This window comes from Pavona decussata, unplaced genomic scaffold (assembly GCF_977016875.1).
Source record: "Pavona decussata unplaced genomic scaffold, jaPavDecu1.1 SCAFFOLD_371, whole genome shotgun sequence".
NCBI classification, from domain to species: domain Eukaryota; kingdom Metazoa; phylum Cnidaria; class Anthozoa; order Scleractinia; family Agariciidae; genus Pavona; species Pavona decussata.
Genome location: NW_028145747.1, coordinates 932,501 through 948,239, shown reverse-complemented (window position 1 = coordinate 948,239; position 15,739 = coordinate 932,501). Strand labels below are relative to the sequence as shown.

Genomic DNA, 15,739 nt, shown 5'->3' with positions numbered 1-15,739 from the left:
AATCCTCAACATTTAACAGAGGGGGAGGGAGAGATTTTGTTAATGAACAACTGGTGGGAAAGATGTTGATGTTGTTGAGGCAAAGTAAAATGGGAAAAATTTCCAAAACAGTCAAGTGTCGCTAATGTCTGATTGGCCTTAGATAATAGTTGCATGTGGAGCTGTCAATCTAGTCCCGGGAAACTTTTAAAATGTTTTTTTAATATTCATACTTGTAAGCAGATGTAAATTAATTATAATTTTGACAATACTACAAATTACTTAGTAAGGAAAAGAATTTATCAGTTGCCAGTGCCAATATGAAAATAGTTTGTCAAAAATATAATCACTTATCAGGAGAGGAAAACTAAAATAAAAATAGCTCAAAAAGATGAGAAATTCCGGCATCCTTTGCCATACAACAGGTCAAAAAACATAAGCAGCTAATGAAAAGTTGTGCTGCTTGATTCGCTATTTTCAAGGCTCCTCCATGAGTTTAAAATAACAGCAACATTACTGCATTAAGCAGCAAAATAACTAGTTACCATTTTTATAAAAACTCTCTGAACGTCTACATTACAAAGGCCAGGCAAAGTTAAAATAAAAAGGTTCTATATATAACTATCAAACCTTAATTGCCATCTCAGCATTCTCTGCATAGAATAACTGTAACGAGGAGAGAACTCAAACTATTTCATTTAGCGAATAACGATAAATGTATATATTGCTCTAGTGCTGATTCAATAGAACACACCTTTATTGAATGCTCTCGGACCCCGAAAGACGCAGGCTAGATTTGTTCATCATCTTGGTCAAACAATATATCTACTCCTCTAAACACCTTCAGAAAGAATTGCCTTTAGATGAACTTGCAAACAAACTTACTATTCAATGGAAATTAGAAAAATGTGCTTAAATGGAATTTCTGCTCTCAATCAAAATGAGTGATGTGATGCATTTTTTCTTAACTTTCATATGTAAGGTGATGCATACTACCTCAATTTTGTAGTTTTTGTTTAACTTCTTTTGCTATCTTAATAATTTTCTCTTCTTTTCTTTTCTTTTTCTCGATTACTTAGTTGTGTCTTTTTTTTTCTCTTTTATTACTTAACAGAAAAGTACTATGTAAAATTCAAATACTGTATAAGTGTATGTAATTTATATAAGTGTAAGCAACCTAAGTGTATAATTTGCGTATTTAAATAAAGCGTGTGAAAAAAAAATCTCAGCATTCTCATAAGATTAATAACCGGATTACACTGAGTGTCAAGGTGACTCGGGGAGCATTCTTTTGGGAGAATTCTGTAATAGGAATACAAGGAATAGACAAAAATAGGCAGAATTGCATTCTTTGCAGAAATAAAATTCTGTCTATTCTGTTTAATTCCTGAACCACAATAAGAATAACCAGAACTGCCCTAAAAGAATACACCCTCAATATTAAAACCTACACTCTTTATGCTATTAACTTGTATATTTTCGTAAGTTTTCTTCATCACAGATGATATTGAATTATACATTACAACTCTAAGAAAAAAAAAACTCAAAAGTAAACATCAGTAAACGTAGTTACTGTTACAGTCGATAGCTAAGCAGTAATGGATGTCTTCACAGTCACTTGATAATCCTGAATTGTGCCGAGGATAAATAACTTAATTGTTGTCATAAAACTAATAGCAGTTTCTTTTTCACCAACAGAAATTGCTGATTTGTTCTTTTAGTATCACTTACTCTACAGAACAATTACCTTGCGATTACCGGAAATATCTTGAACAGCCACAGCAATGTGACCCTCCATGCTCACTGTCATCCCTCTCATGATTTCAAAATGATACACTTGTTCATTTAGTTCTATTCTCCTCACGCACTCACCATCTTTGGTGTATATTGCCACACACAGGTGCGCTGTTCCTGGTTCCCGTCCAGCGACGACAACAAATTCACCAGATGGATGACATCCAATGAGGCAGTACCAAATTAAGTTAATGTTGAATTTACGCTGCTGTTCACCATCCTCGGTGAATATGAACACAGAGGAACCATACCTGTCCAGTATCATGACCTGGCCATCAGGACTAGCAGTGATATCCCATGCACACTTCAATATCCCTTCTTCAAAGCTGTGTACATATCTCCCCTCATGCTCGTACAAATGCACATCAGTCCCTTTTGTCAGTACTGCCACTTTTTTATTGGTGACTGCTAGTCCACCCCCGCCCTCACCCCCTCCCCTCACAGGAAACTTGTGTAGTAGGTCAGCGGTATGACTGAACACCTGAACTTCCCACTCATCCCCAAGCCCCTGCCTGACAAGTACATAGATGCTGCTGTTCAAATCAGTGGCGACACCAAGAACTCTAAAGCCCGTCCCAGTGTCATTAATTTCAGGGTGAAATTGAAAAACAAACTTTCCGCTGCTGTCAAACACTTTCACAACCACATAGTCTGCTATAACAAACTGTCCATCTGCGTTTGTAGCGATACCCTTAGGATTCTTCAGCTTGTGTTTCTCTTCACCCTCCTGACCAAATGACCATGGTGTGACACAGCAGTGCTCCATGCCAACTTTGCGCAATACTTCTGCAACTCGTTCGTCACGCAGAGGATCAATTATGTCACCTTCAGTATCAACAGAGGGACAGTTCATGATATCTCCATTTTTACCGGTCGCTTGTGTGGCGTCGTAGATTGCGCGATTTACCTGACAGACAGCGCCAATTATTTCTCTTCGTTCATCTTTTTTAAACCAGCCCTTGACATTTAGCAGGCCTTTCTCGAGCTCCACTTTAAAGTTGTTCTGAACATCGGGCAAAGAGTTGAGTTTCTGGAGGCATTGTTCGCACTCTGGTAGTGCATTTTCTAAAGCACTCCTGACAGATAAGGATGATAAGTCGGCCGCAATTCCCACAGTCTCCACAGCTGACTCTAACATTGTCGCCATGACGCGATATCGGATAGCTTTGATGCGGTCCAACGTACTCAGAGCTTCATTGTTGAAGGCACGAGTTGCTTCTTCTCGAGCCATTTTGAACCGCTCTTTCGATTGAAAAAGCGCCATTTTCGTTTTTTCTTTGAGCTCAGTCAGTTCCATTTTGCCCATTTCTGTAGCAAGAGCTACTGTGTTTACGGTAGGTGTGGATGAAGCTTCATGGCCTCTTTCTCTTGCTCCTGCCATTGCTGCATCACTATCTGCGTCCATAGCTTGATACAGATACCTAACGCCTGCTTCAAAAGCATCTATGGCTGCCAGAAGATCCTTTCTTGACAATCCATCCAACTTAGACTTGATATCGTCGATTTCACGTTGGATCAAGTCTCGGATTTTTTTATCCGTCACATCACCCTCTTTTAACTTTTCGGCGGCCTTATCCCTGGCTTTATTCACGAGTAAACCGAAAGTAGCTTTGAACACGGCTGTGATAATCGAGCTCATACTTTCCTCGATGAAGTACAAAATCAATTACCTTTCTAAAGCGCTAGTCTACAGATTAAATTTCAGATTACAAGCTTGTCAGCTGATCCTAGACTGTTCACAGTCCCCCTATTTTTCCGTGGGATTCTCGAGACCGGTATGCTTCGATGGAACCGCCGCCATCTTGGTTTGTAAAAGCGAACGCGATCTGGGGAGAGTGTCTAAAGCGGGAGTGGGTGTTAGTATAGTTGGGGATGGGAAGCGAAAAAATAGAGGGACTGTAACAGCTTCTCACCGTCTCGCGTTCCAAAGGCCCGTTGCACCAGCAACGGCAACACCTCATTGGTCAATTAGACAATAGTAGTTCTGAAGCGTTGACAGCATGACTGACGTATCTTTCACCGCTGGTTCTAAAAGGGGATACGGCTGGCGTGTAATGTGAAGATCGTGGGGAATGTTTTGATTTTTATCGTTTGTCTCGTCGGCTCGGAGGTCTGATAGTTGAAAATCAGCGGACGTTTGGCAGGCGGCAGACTGCAGTTTTCCGTCTCTTTGGACTGCTTTGAAGTAGATGGCGAACTGTAGGGACGACTTTTTTTGACAATTCTCTGGGGCGAAACAACACACACAAAGCGCTTGAAACGTTGCTGATCGTGGCTTTCCTCGCAAGCGCTTTTGCAAAGACGTGAAGATTTCCCATCTTGTGGATCCACTTCAACTCCAAGATCGATGTGCTTTAAAAAGATCGGCTAGAGGAATGCTGGCAACTCCAGCTCTTTCCGGGATCTTAAACAAATTTTCTGTGGAAATGTACTTGTTTTTCTTCCCGAAATCGCCGACTGCTATTTTAAAATAAATGTTACAAAATATGCGGCATGTATCTGAAGGTTTCGCTGTTTGCTTCACTGCATGTGTTCCGCTTGTATTGAAATTCACTCTGCAAATAGCTGATGTACTGTACTGTATTTTCAAGCCTACACTCGAAAGACTTTCGCAACTTCATTTTATTTCGCAACTGTACTTTGTTTCGAAATGGTACAGAAACAGTACTATCGTATTTCCTTCAATTTGACATGTTTATCTCTGGGGAGTATATTTTTTGTTTGATTCAATTAGTCGAGGCGACAAAGCCTCGAACACGAGACAGTGAGAAGCTGTTACAGTCTCCCTATTTTTCCCGCCGCCTCCAAACTCCACTCCCCTCCCCTCGGTAGTTTAGACAGTCTCCCCAGATCGCGCTCGCTTTTACAAACCAAGATGGCGGCAGCTCCATCGAAGCATACCGGTCTCGAGAATCCCACGGAAAAATAGGGGGACTGTGAACAGTCTAGCTGATCCTGATTTTTGAACGCGTGATGGAATGTTTAAAGTGAGAGTAATTGGACTTCCTGTTTTAGGTTTCCAAACAAATAAAGTTGTAAAAATCATATGGGAAACGGTTAATGAAAAAGAAATTACCTAACACTCGGGATTTCTCTGCAAAAAGCAAATAAATAAACAGTAATAAAAGTACGAGCGGGGGAAGGGGTATTCCTCAGAATTTTTAGTGAGGTTGCAGTACTGCCGGGCCTCGGAACTCCTATCCGTCCACGTAAGTAAATCAATCCCCGCTTTCAGAATTGCTCACATTTATACCCATTTATACCCATTTATATCCATTTATATCCATTTATATCCATTTATATCCATTTTCAGAGCAAAAAGCTGCAAAATCACGCCACTTGTAGAGGTGCCCGTGTAGGTTTCCGGTAATGGGGATAGTCCCAGCCTCCCTAAAGGTAAATACCACAAATGAACTTTGAGCCGACAAGAACTGACGGTCCAGAAAAAAAAAAAAAAAACTTTACGCCGCTTTAGATGGATTACAGGTAAACATTCCGGCTCGTAAAGTAGGCATTTCGTGTTATTTGTTATGTGTTTTGATGATGGCTCAAATGAGGCCGTTTTGGTTTCAAACTGGGTTTGGTTCTGGGAACATTTTATCAGGAGCTCTGAGGATACAAAAGCGTGTTTAGGTTTTCTTTACAGAGAAGGTAAAACTTAATATGACTTTACAAACGCTAAGGTCAGGTCTGGTAATTGGGTAATGACACATTTTGATTTAAAATGGGACAATCACTTAACATTCCTGTGGATAACTCTACTTCTTTCATTCGTTTGCTGACAATGCACTGCCTGAGGATCGGTTCATCAGCTGAATTTTTTGCAAAAAATAGCATTTTTAAACTAATGCGTAGGTTTTCACTTGCTTTACGATTTTACTACGAGACTTGCAATAATATTACTCCCATTCAGTCATCTGATGATGATGATCAACCTACAAAGCACTGATTGCACAATGGCTGACCTTTACAGACTTACTCAGAAGGAATTAAGAGTTAATGTCAGTAAAAATCAAAGAAATCGTGGCCACGGTCAAAAAATCGATTTCGCTCATACTTTGTCAGTTTGAAGGCCTAGGTGAGTAAGTAAAGGATATAAGGTTAGTTTTTTGAAATATTCCATATAACGGCAGAAAACCGCCAAAAACGGTCACCCTACCGGAAGCTCAGTTTTCACCACGTGAGAACTCGAAATTTTACATTTTTCAGTTTTTCGCCACACAGCCATTTACATAGCTGTGAATCTTTAATTTCTTTAGAATAATTTAATACATTGATTCTTCCTTAATCGAAACATAGTAATTATTTTCATCTCTGCTCGTTTGTGAGCGAACTGAGCTCGGATGAAGTAGACACACTTTTCTCTATCACGCAAAAGTCTAAAATAATCCAAAATCAGCATGAAAAAAAGCTGACCGGTAGTGTTTCAAATCCTCTGATACTTTGACAAAAGACAGTTCAGTCGTTGATTTTTCGGTGTACGGTTTTAAATCTTTAGGATCTAGCTGCCTCCCAACTCCGCTCCCTTCCCCTCGGTAGTTTAGACACTCTCCCCATATCGCGCTCGCTTTTACAAACCAAGATGGCGGCAGCTCCATCGAAGCGTACCGGTCTCGAGAATCCCACGGAAAAATAGGGGGACTGTGAACAGTCTAATAACGAATAATAATCAATTTTAAAATAGTATGATAAAGATTCTTGTTGTTTTCACATCATCTTATAATCCACCAGTCTGATTGAACAGCAGAGCTTGTGTCCTCCGACATCTCCCGAGCGATCAGTTTTACCATTCATACAAACATCGTAATTATCTACTGCTGCAACTCAAGCAGTTTCGAAAAGATAGCCTGAAAAAAATTGAGGCTTGAACGGGACTCGAACCCATGACGTCTGCGATACCAGTGCAGTGTTCTACCAACTGAGCTATCAAGCCAGCTCGCTGGGGAGAAAGTCGTTATACCCGTAGTGGTGAAGTGTTGGAATTCTGAAATATACTGATAAACTTTATATATTTGAACCGCAGATGAAAGAATTAATAAACAAGAAGCTGTTTTCAGCTTATACTCGGGCCACATTTGACTGTGTGGTGCGTAAAGCCTACAATCTTTTAACAGTGATAACCTCCAGCATCGCCAATTCCCCCTAAATAGAAAGACTACGAGCAAGCTCTCTTGGGGGTGGATCCTCTTTTCCCCTACCGCCCCCCACCCCCAAGAGAGCTTGCTCGCAGGCTACCAAATAAATAGAGCTAGATAGATACAGAGATATAGTGAGGCAATAAGTAACCACCAGATAGAATAGACCCATTCGGCTAACGCAATGTTGTACCCAATTCAGATCCCCCGGGGTTAAGATTCTTTGTTTATTGCATTTGCATTATAATGTAGCATTCACATTTAAATGATGTGAAAATATTTAGAACAAAACATTTTATGCCCAAAGGATTTGAATTGGGTACAACATTGCGTTAGCCGAATGGGGGCTCTATTGCATTTCTTGCAGTCAAAATGAAATACAGGGGAAAACGACATTTGTCATAAGAATGCTTTTTATAATCCCCGGGCTTTAATCCTTACGTTTTCACCTTTCGTTTAGAGACAGAAACCATTTGTACGGTCCTAATATGTATGTGACGCCGGGTCAATGACGGATCGTAATTTTCAGTATGATCTAGAACCGGGGGGGGGGGGTTCTCACTTATGTGACCTTGACGGGGACGTGCGGCCCGATAGGGTATGGTTTTCAGGGTGTTTTGTCTTGAACGGGGTATCTATTTCATCACTTTCTGTCTTAAACAGGGTATCCCTACATGACCTAATGGCTGAAACAGATTGTGATTGCCAATGCATTAAAATACAGTAAGAAACTAGTGTATTCCTTTTTCATTCTAGTCTTAAACAAGGTGTAATTTTGGGTTAAATGTCTTAGAAAGGACCTGAAAATTTTCAATTCTGTCTTAAACGGGATAGGGAAATCGGAGAATTGTGTCTTAAACAGGGTCAGGGTTTGAACGCCCGGGCCGCACCTCCCTACCCAAGCATCTATTGAGTACCCTCCCCACCCCCCGGGATCTAGAGTAACGTTACGCATCACGCGTACGTTTATATCCTTGTACGCTTTTCAATGTTTCGCTGTTTATATTCTTAAATGAAATTCAGGGGCAAGCATTTGTTATTCACCTTTTATTTGAAGACAGAAACCGTTTCTACATTGATTGTTTTTTCTTAGTAAACGTGAGACATCTTTATCTATTTTGGCCCGCGAGGTCATAGACTGATTTAGTTGCCAAATTTTCGTTTAAACAAAACTAACCTTGAGGCACTCAGGTTAGCCTAAAAACACTCCGGTTAGCCTAAATAGCACTTAGGTTAGCTTAAATAGCTCCCCGGTTAGCTTAACGGTTAGCAGTTTATGTTGGGGTTGTTCATGCCTCGTATGCCTCGCATGTTTTGTTCATGCCTCGCACGTCTCAGCTGTCTGGCTCGCATATTGTAAACACTCCTCACGGCCCGAAAACAAAGAACGCGACCGAGAATTTAAAGAATTTGATAACACGACAGAAAACGTAACTCGTATCAGCCGAGTACAAAAAACGAGACCGAGAACAATAACTCGTGACCCGAAGTCTTATCTCACGGCCCATCGCGACCCCAAAAAGAAAAAAGAATTTGATAATGCTACCGAAACCTTAACTCGGTCCGCCTTACGGCCCGAGTAATAAGTAGCCATCACGGGTTTGTACACAACTTTAAGCAGCTACGTTTACGCTTGAATTATTTGAAGGCTTTTTTATTCCTGCTCCAGTTTAAATTGCGAACATAATTGCGATGGTGAATCATTCCTTCTATCAAGTTCAAATATATGTATTTCATTTATTTTACTTTTCGAAGATATACGTGAAATATATCAGCTACATGAACTGCAAGCAAAATAATTACAGAAATTGAGATCTGTGCAGGTATGCGGCAATTTCTCTTTAATTTTTTCAGCCAAGGTTCATATGTATGATTTTCATCATAACATACCAAGCTTTATATATAGCAGAATTTTTCAATACCACAATACTAGAAATTACACTGCTCCATTACAACTCCCTACCCATCAGAAGCAACCTTAAAAACAATGGTCTGATGCCAATTTCCATTTCATCCACTGCATTTGAACCCAGAGCCACGGATAAAATACTTCCATCGATCAGCCCCGCCCTGTCAAAAGAGAAGGTCATATGATGCCAGCTCATTGCAATAATAACAAACTTGACTTAAACTCAGCTCACACAATGTTCCTATTTGAGTGAAATTGTTACAGACACCCCATGGCTGTACCAATCCCTTTCAAATATTTTGTGGCGGTGTAACTTAAAAAAGAACCAAGCAGGGACAATTTCAAAGTATCAAATTTGAAAACAACTTTTAATACCATTTTTAAAAATTCAACTAGAGACGCCCATGTAGCGGCTGTTTTTGTGACGAAACTCATGAAACTTTAAGTGCTTTTGTACAACGACACCAAAACACGAGTTTTCTGGCTCCGAAAAGGCATCAAATGACACGAAAAAGAGACGAGAGGAAAAAAGGGAGAGAGACTGAGGAGAGGACAAATAGGCTGAACAACCTTAAATTTTTATATCATTGACTTTGGTTTCTTCAGCGTCAAAAACGATTACAACCACACATTCAACAAGCGGCATCATTTGACAATATCAGGGTAGACATATATTGAACAAGTCAAAAAGATTGTATCATCACATATTGACTGTCAAGGCAGACACGGTTTTCAATGAAAATGCCGTAAACTTTACATGCGAAATGGAAACGCCTTTTATCCATTTGCCCCAAATTTGCAATCCCATTGGTAGATCAAGAAACGTTCTTGAAGGCTCAATGATAGCCCTGGACAGAGACAGAAACGTTGAAAAAGAAATTGTGCGCAAAGGGACGATATAATTTTCGCTCTGACCAGTGAGAACGGAAAACATGAAGTACCTCGGAAAGTCGTTCGTATGTGCCGGCAAATGTCCTTTTGAACGGTGCGTTTCATTTGCACTTCTCCTGGTTGAAATGAAAAAATTTGGCCAAATGGAAAGTGCTCCGCGCCTCTTTTAAAGGAACAACAAAAGACCTAAACGGAATGTTCCTAATACGTGACCCGTGTAGGGTAGGTCTTAGCTTCGTGTCAGCTTTCAAAAACCAACATGATCGCCGGTACCTTATCAACTGTTCTTTATAAAGAGGTGTAGTATGTTCTTAGTGGGAAATTAAAAGTCGAGTTTTCCTCCGAAACGGAGCAAACTCGGTCCGGAAGACGCAGGGTGAAAATGATTATTCACTTGACTCTTGGTCTCTCAGCCACCAAATTTCCATAACAAGATGGCGTCTTGGGTTATACGGTTATTCAAATTATCATGACCATAGGGTTGCATGTTTGGCTTGTTTAGCAAAGAGCTGACGGCTTTTTACATTCTGCGATTGTATTTCCATGGTGCATTTTCAAACTGTCTGCAAAAAGGCGGAGGTACCTTTCAAAGGAAATTTATGGCTGAAAGAAACTGTCCTAAAAATGCTAGATGGTGACTCAGTTTCACAAAGCCATACTTTGAGCCGAAACGTTAGCTAATAGAAACCGTCTTCGATGCAATCAATGGCAGAGGCATAACCCCAGGAATTCCAAAAGAGTTTGCTCTACATATTTACTGATCAAGGTAGTTTGGTTCTGCAGCCTTTTCGTCTGAAAAGGATTTACAGTTTAAAAGATTTTGGTCCCCGAAGGGAACTGATGTTTGTATTAGGGTTCCTGTGGGTCTTCAGCAAAAGAAAACTCACCCGGATGTAATATTACCGTCTGACCCATAAAAGACTTTTAATTCGGGGATTCCCCTGATGCCCTTAGATGACGTAGCACAATGACGACAGCTTCCTCTTTTTCTAAGAAAAAATATTTTTATCTGACATACTTCCGAACATCAGTAAGACGCCGTGCTTGATTTCATATCCTATTCATAAGTTAATTTCTCTTGATAAAAAAATTTTCACCAGAGCAAAAGTTAAATTATTGCTCTCCCTTTATTCACTCGTCAAACGTAATAGATGATTTTAGCGGTTATTATATTAATATTTCTCAAATAGACAGCGTGACCAGGTCGTAATCCCATCGTCATCTGAACATAGCCGATTCCTAGAAACCATGTTGACTTTTCCGAGAATTAACTTACAACAGACAATACAGTTTTTTTGTGAAAATTATCCGTCAATTATGACATTGCACCTGATTCACTTCAAGAGTTCTCCAATTAAAAAAATGTGTATCCGTATTAAGTGGATTAATTTTAGAGAAAACAGAAATATAGAGAACTGTGCGATGTGTCCGTATTAACTGAAAGGTCAAATCCTGCTTCACTCAAGTGGTTCTAACTTTACAGTCTGTGGATGAAATGTTGAAGTGTGACAGTTCAGATGTTATTGAACACAAGTGAAGCCGCTGGAGTGGGACTGTTCCAGAAATCCTTTGTACAATATTTCTTTACAGATAACGAAGAAATCTTTTACACCCTACTGCATAGCAGGTTGTCAGAGGAGGGGGATGGGGGTTGAGGGTAGGGGTGAAGGAACAACACAAAAAAAAAATTGTAAAAAAAACTCATAATTTTCCATGAAGTTAATCATGAAGAAAATTAACATTTCCTTTTGAAAAATCAATTCTAATTTATCTGTTTGAAAATAAGACCAGGAATTAAAATGGAAATTTTTATGCTGAATGACTGACACTGTATTACTTAGAACTAATAATCCAATATAACTTTATTGAAATAAGGAATACACTTCAATTTACAAACTTGTGTGAGTTGCTAAATAACCTGACCAGAGAAGGTTTGGGAGAACTTGAATGTTTATGTCAACTCAAACAAACACTTTACAGCCTTCCCAAACTCCCTCAAGTGCTGACATGACCTCTTCCTAGTGCTGTTACATAAGGCCAATATCAGTGTCCATATTCACAGTGATCACTCAAGATTATAAACTAGTAAATACACTTCAATAAACGTTAATATTTCTGACCGGTGGTTGAATGACATTGATTTAAGACTGATTTTTGTTTCAACAGAAATGAGATTATGTGGTCTCAAAATTCTTTCCAGCCCTTAAGAAAGCCTCATTACTCAAATAAATGATTTTCTTGCTACAAACTGTATTACAAGCACCGGTCACTAGTGATAATTGTATAAGTGAGTACATTTTTTGTGGAGAATAAAAATAAGAAAATAAGAGTCGACCACAAAATATAAATTATATATCAGCTGCATGTACACGTATTTTAAAATCAAATCATTAAGGATCTGATTCAAATTACTGTCTCACAATGTAGGCATATAATTTTTTCATTATACAATCCTGGTCAAATTGTTTGGAACAGAGCTGGCGTCACTTGGGCCGATATGCAGACATGATTTTACTCCTATGCATTCTCCCTCCATTACAATGGCGATGAACAAAGACAAATCAAAAAGAGTAAGCAGAGGGGGAGATATTATGTTAATGAGCGACTTGTGGAAAAGATGTTGATGTTGTTGAAGCAAAGTAAAATGGGAAAAATTTCCAAACAATCAAGCGTTGCTAATGTCTTGGTAGCCAGGATAATAGTTGCATGTGGAGCTGTCAATCTAGTCCTGGGACCCTTTTTCACTACTCATACTTGTAAGCAGATGAAAATCAATTATAATACTTTTTAACAATACTTCAAATTACTTAGTAAGGAAAAGAATTGATCAGTTGCCATGAAAATAGTTTGTCAAAAATATAATCACTTATCAGGAGAGGAAAACTAAAACAAAAATAGCTTTAAAAGGTGAGAAATTCTGGCATCCTTTGCCATACAACAGGTCAAAAAACATAGCAGCTAATTAAAAGTTCTGCTCCTTGATTCGTCATTTTCTAGGCTCCTCGATGAGTTTAAAATAACAGCAACATTACTGCATAACAGCAAAATAACTAACCATTTTTATAAAAAAAACCCTTTGAACTTCTACAACAAAGGCCAGGAAAAGTTAAAATAAAAAGGTTGTAACTAAACCATCTCATAAGATTAATAACTGGATTACACTGAGTGTCAAGATGACTCGGGGAGCATTCTTTTGGGAGAATTCTGTAATAGGAATACAAGGAATAGACAGCAATAGGCAGAATTGCATTCTTTGCAGAAATAAAATTCTGTCTATTCTGTTATTCCTGAACCACAATAAGAATAACCAGAATTGTTCTAAAAGAATACACCCTCAATATTAAAACCTACACTCTTTATGCTATTTTAAAACTGGTATATTTTCGTAAGTTTTCTTCATCACATATGATATTGAATTATACATTACTAGCTAGAAGAACAAAAAAAATAAAAAGTAAACATCAGTGAACATAGTCAATGTTACAGTCGATAGCTAAGCAGTAATGGATGTCTTCACAGTCACTTGATAATCCTGAATTGTCGTGAAGAAAAATGATTTAATTGTTGTCATGAAACTTCTTTCGTTTTAGTTTTCACTAAAAAAAAAAATGTTGATTTCTGTTTCAGATTCACTAACTCTAGAGAACAATTACCTTGCCATTACGTACACCCACAGCAATGTGACCCTCCATGGTCACTGTAATCCCGGCTATATCAAATATCTTCTCTTCATTTACTACTATTCTCCTCACGCACTCACCATCTTTAGTGTATATTGCCACACACAGGTGCTCTGTTGCTCGTTCCCGTCCAACGACGACAACAAATTCACCAGATGGATGACATGAAATGCAACAGTAGTCATCTTCTTTGGTGTTAATGTTGAATTTACGCTGCTGCTCACCATCCTCGGTGAATATGAACACGCAGGAATCATTCCAGTTCAGTATCATGACCTGACCATCAGGACTAGCAGTGATACCACGTGCATACTTCAGTATCCCTTTTCCAAAGCTGCGTTCATATCTCCCCTCATGCTCGTACACATGCACAGTCGTCCTTTCTGTCAGTAGCAGCACTCCGTTATTGGTGACTGCCAGTCTGTCCAGGATTTCCTTTCCCCTCACAGGAAACTTGTGTAGTAGGTCGGAGGTACGACTGAATACCTGAACTTCCAGCCCAGCCCAAAGCCCCAGCCCGACCAGTACATAGATGTTGCTGTTCACATCAGTGGCGACATCACAAACATATAAGTCCCTCTCAGTGTCATTACTTTTAAGGTGAAATTGGAGAACAAACTTTCCACTGCCGTCAAACACTTTCACACTTTTATCCTTATAGTCTGCTATAATAAACTGTCCATCTGCGTTTGTAGCGATACCCAGAGGATACTTCAGCTTGTGCTTCTCTTCACCCTCCTGACCAAATGACCATACTACGCAGCAGTGCTCCATGCCAACTTTGCGCAATACCTTTGCAACTCTTCCGTCACGCAGAGGGTCAATTATGTCTTCTCCAGTATCAACAGAGGCACAGTGTAAGATATCTCCATTTTTACCGGCCGCTTGTGTGGCATCGTAGATTGCGCGATTTACCTGACAGACAGCGGAAATTATTTCTCTTCGTTCATCTCTACCAAACCGACCTCTGATATTTAGCAGACCTTTTTCGAGCTCCACTTTAAAGTTGTTCTGAACATCTGGCAGAGAGTTGAGTTTCTGGAGGCATTGTTCGCACTCTGGTAGTGCATTTTCCAAAGCACTCTTGACAGATAAGGATGATAAGTCGGCCGCAATTCCCACAGTCTCTACAGCTGATTCTAACATTGTCGCCATGGCGCGATACCGAATAGCTTTGATGCGGTCCAACGTACTCAGAGATTCATTGTTGAAGGCACGAGTTGCTTCTTCTCGCGACATTTCAAATCGCTTTTTCGCATGAGAAAGCGCCCTTTTCGTTTTTTCGTTGAGCTCGGTCAGTTCCATTTTGCCCATTTCTGTAGCGATAGCTAATGTGTTTACGGTAGGTGTAGATGAAGCTTCATTGCCTCTTTCTCTTGCTCCTGCCATTGCTGCATCAGCATCTGCGTCCATTGCTTGATACAGATACCTAACGCCTGCTTCAAAAGCATCTATGGCTGCCAGAAGATCCTTTCTTGCCAATCCATCTAACTTACACTTGATATCGTAGATTTCACGTTGGATCAAGTCTCGGATTCTTTTATCCGTCACATCACCCTCTTTTAACTTTTCGGCTGCCCCATCCCTGGCTTTATCCACGAGTAAGCCGAAAGTAGCTTTGAACACGGCTGTTATTATCGCCGACATGTCTACTAACAGACTGAACGTTCACTCTGCTGTATTCTACGAAATATGAGAGCTGATTACTAGCACGGAGCTGCTTATTAAACACGGAAAAAATTTCACAAATGGCTGCCCTTAATCTCGTACCCTGATCTCAGTCGGTTCGGGAATGTCGAAATGTGAGTGGGAGATCTGGGTACGAGATTAGGCTGCCCTCGCATGAGACTTCAAAACAACGTTATAGGTCATTACTTCACAACAGGCCCTACGTTGACGCAAGGTTTATTTTCACCGCATTCATGTTTCGATGAACAAATTGAATGAGAGCGGAGACTTTGACTCCAGCACCAAAACTGTTATGATAAGTTGGTTGTCCTGTGCAAGGTATTGCAATGTGATCTTAAGGATCACGTGTGGAGTAAAAGTACTGGAATAAAGCTCTTGAAGTTGAAGCTTGTGGATGTGTATTTTCTCGTACTCATAACATGGTACCAGGATCTCTTTAAAAGAAACCTCTCTGACTCCCAACTCCGACATGGAACGTATCAAACCTCCCTCAGAATTGGATATTGATAGTCTCAATCTCGCAGATGTGTGGAAGGAATGGAAGGAAGCGTGGGAATTGTATCGGATATCGAGTGGCCTTCACGAAAAGGACGATGCCATACAGATAGCAACTATCCAAAGTATTCTCGGGATCAAAGCAAGACGGGTGCTCAAAACCCTAC

General features: G+C 39.9%; 4 protein-coding genes and 1 pseudogene across 9 annotated transcripts in view; all 5 read right to left on the bottom strand.

Moving 5' to 3' along the window:
- LOC146452369 (uncharacterized) overlaps window positions 1-3,495 on the bottom strand; it is a 160,228-nt gene extending 156,733 nt beyond the window's left edge. For 3 of the 5 annotated variants that reach the window (XM_085097979.1, XM_085097981.1, XM_085097980.1), the window contains exon 1: window positions 1,427-3,495. In XM_085097979.1, the coding sequence (XP_084954105.1) occupies window positions 1,712-3,412 (1,701 nt within the window). In that variant the 5' untranslated portion in view covers window positions 3,413-3,495 and the 3' untranslated portion in view covers window positions 1,427-1,711. Of the gene's footprint in view, window positions 1-1,372 lie in introns of all 5 variants that reach the window. The other 2 variants (XM_085097978.1, XM_085097982.1) reach the window with 2 other exon arrangements.
- Window positions 1-15,739, bottom strand: part of LOC146452358 (uncharacterized) — a 169,214-nt gene that overhangs the window by 40,667 nt on the left and 112,808 nt on the right. The window lies entirely within an intron of this gene.
- The window catches only part of LOC146452367 (uncharacterized), a 176,731-nt pseudogene that overhangs the window by 156,733 nt on the left and 4,259 nt on the right, over window positions 1-15,739 (bottom strand). The window lies entirely within an intron of this gene.
- The window catches only part of LOC146452362 (uncharacterized), an 80,780-nt gene continuing 76,513 nt past the window's right edge, over window positions 11,473-15,739 (bottom strand). The window contains exon 2 of the mRNA XM_085097986.1: window positions 11,473-12,758. The gene's annotated coding sequence lies outside the window, so the exon portion shown is untranslated. The remainder of the gene's footprint in view (window positions 12,759-15,739) is intronic.
- On the bottom strand, window positions 13,347-15,108 carry LOC146452368 (uncharacterized). The gene has a single exon (XM_085098035.1). It carries the CDS (start codon window positions 15,033-15,035, stop codon window positions 13,347-13,349), a length of 1,689 nt encoding a protein of 562 aa, XP_084954161.1. The 5' UTR covers window positions 15,036-15,108.

Excerpts from the sequence above, each read along its gene's own strand:
- LOC146452368 (XM_085098035.1), bottom strand. The coding sequence starts at position 15,035 with ATGTCGGCGATAATAACAGCCGTGTTCAAAGCTACTTTCGGCTTACTC.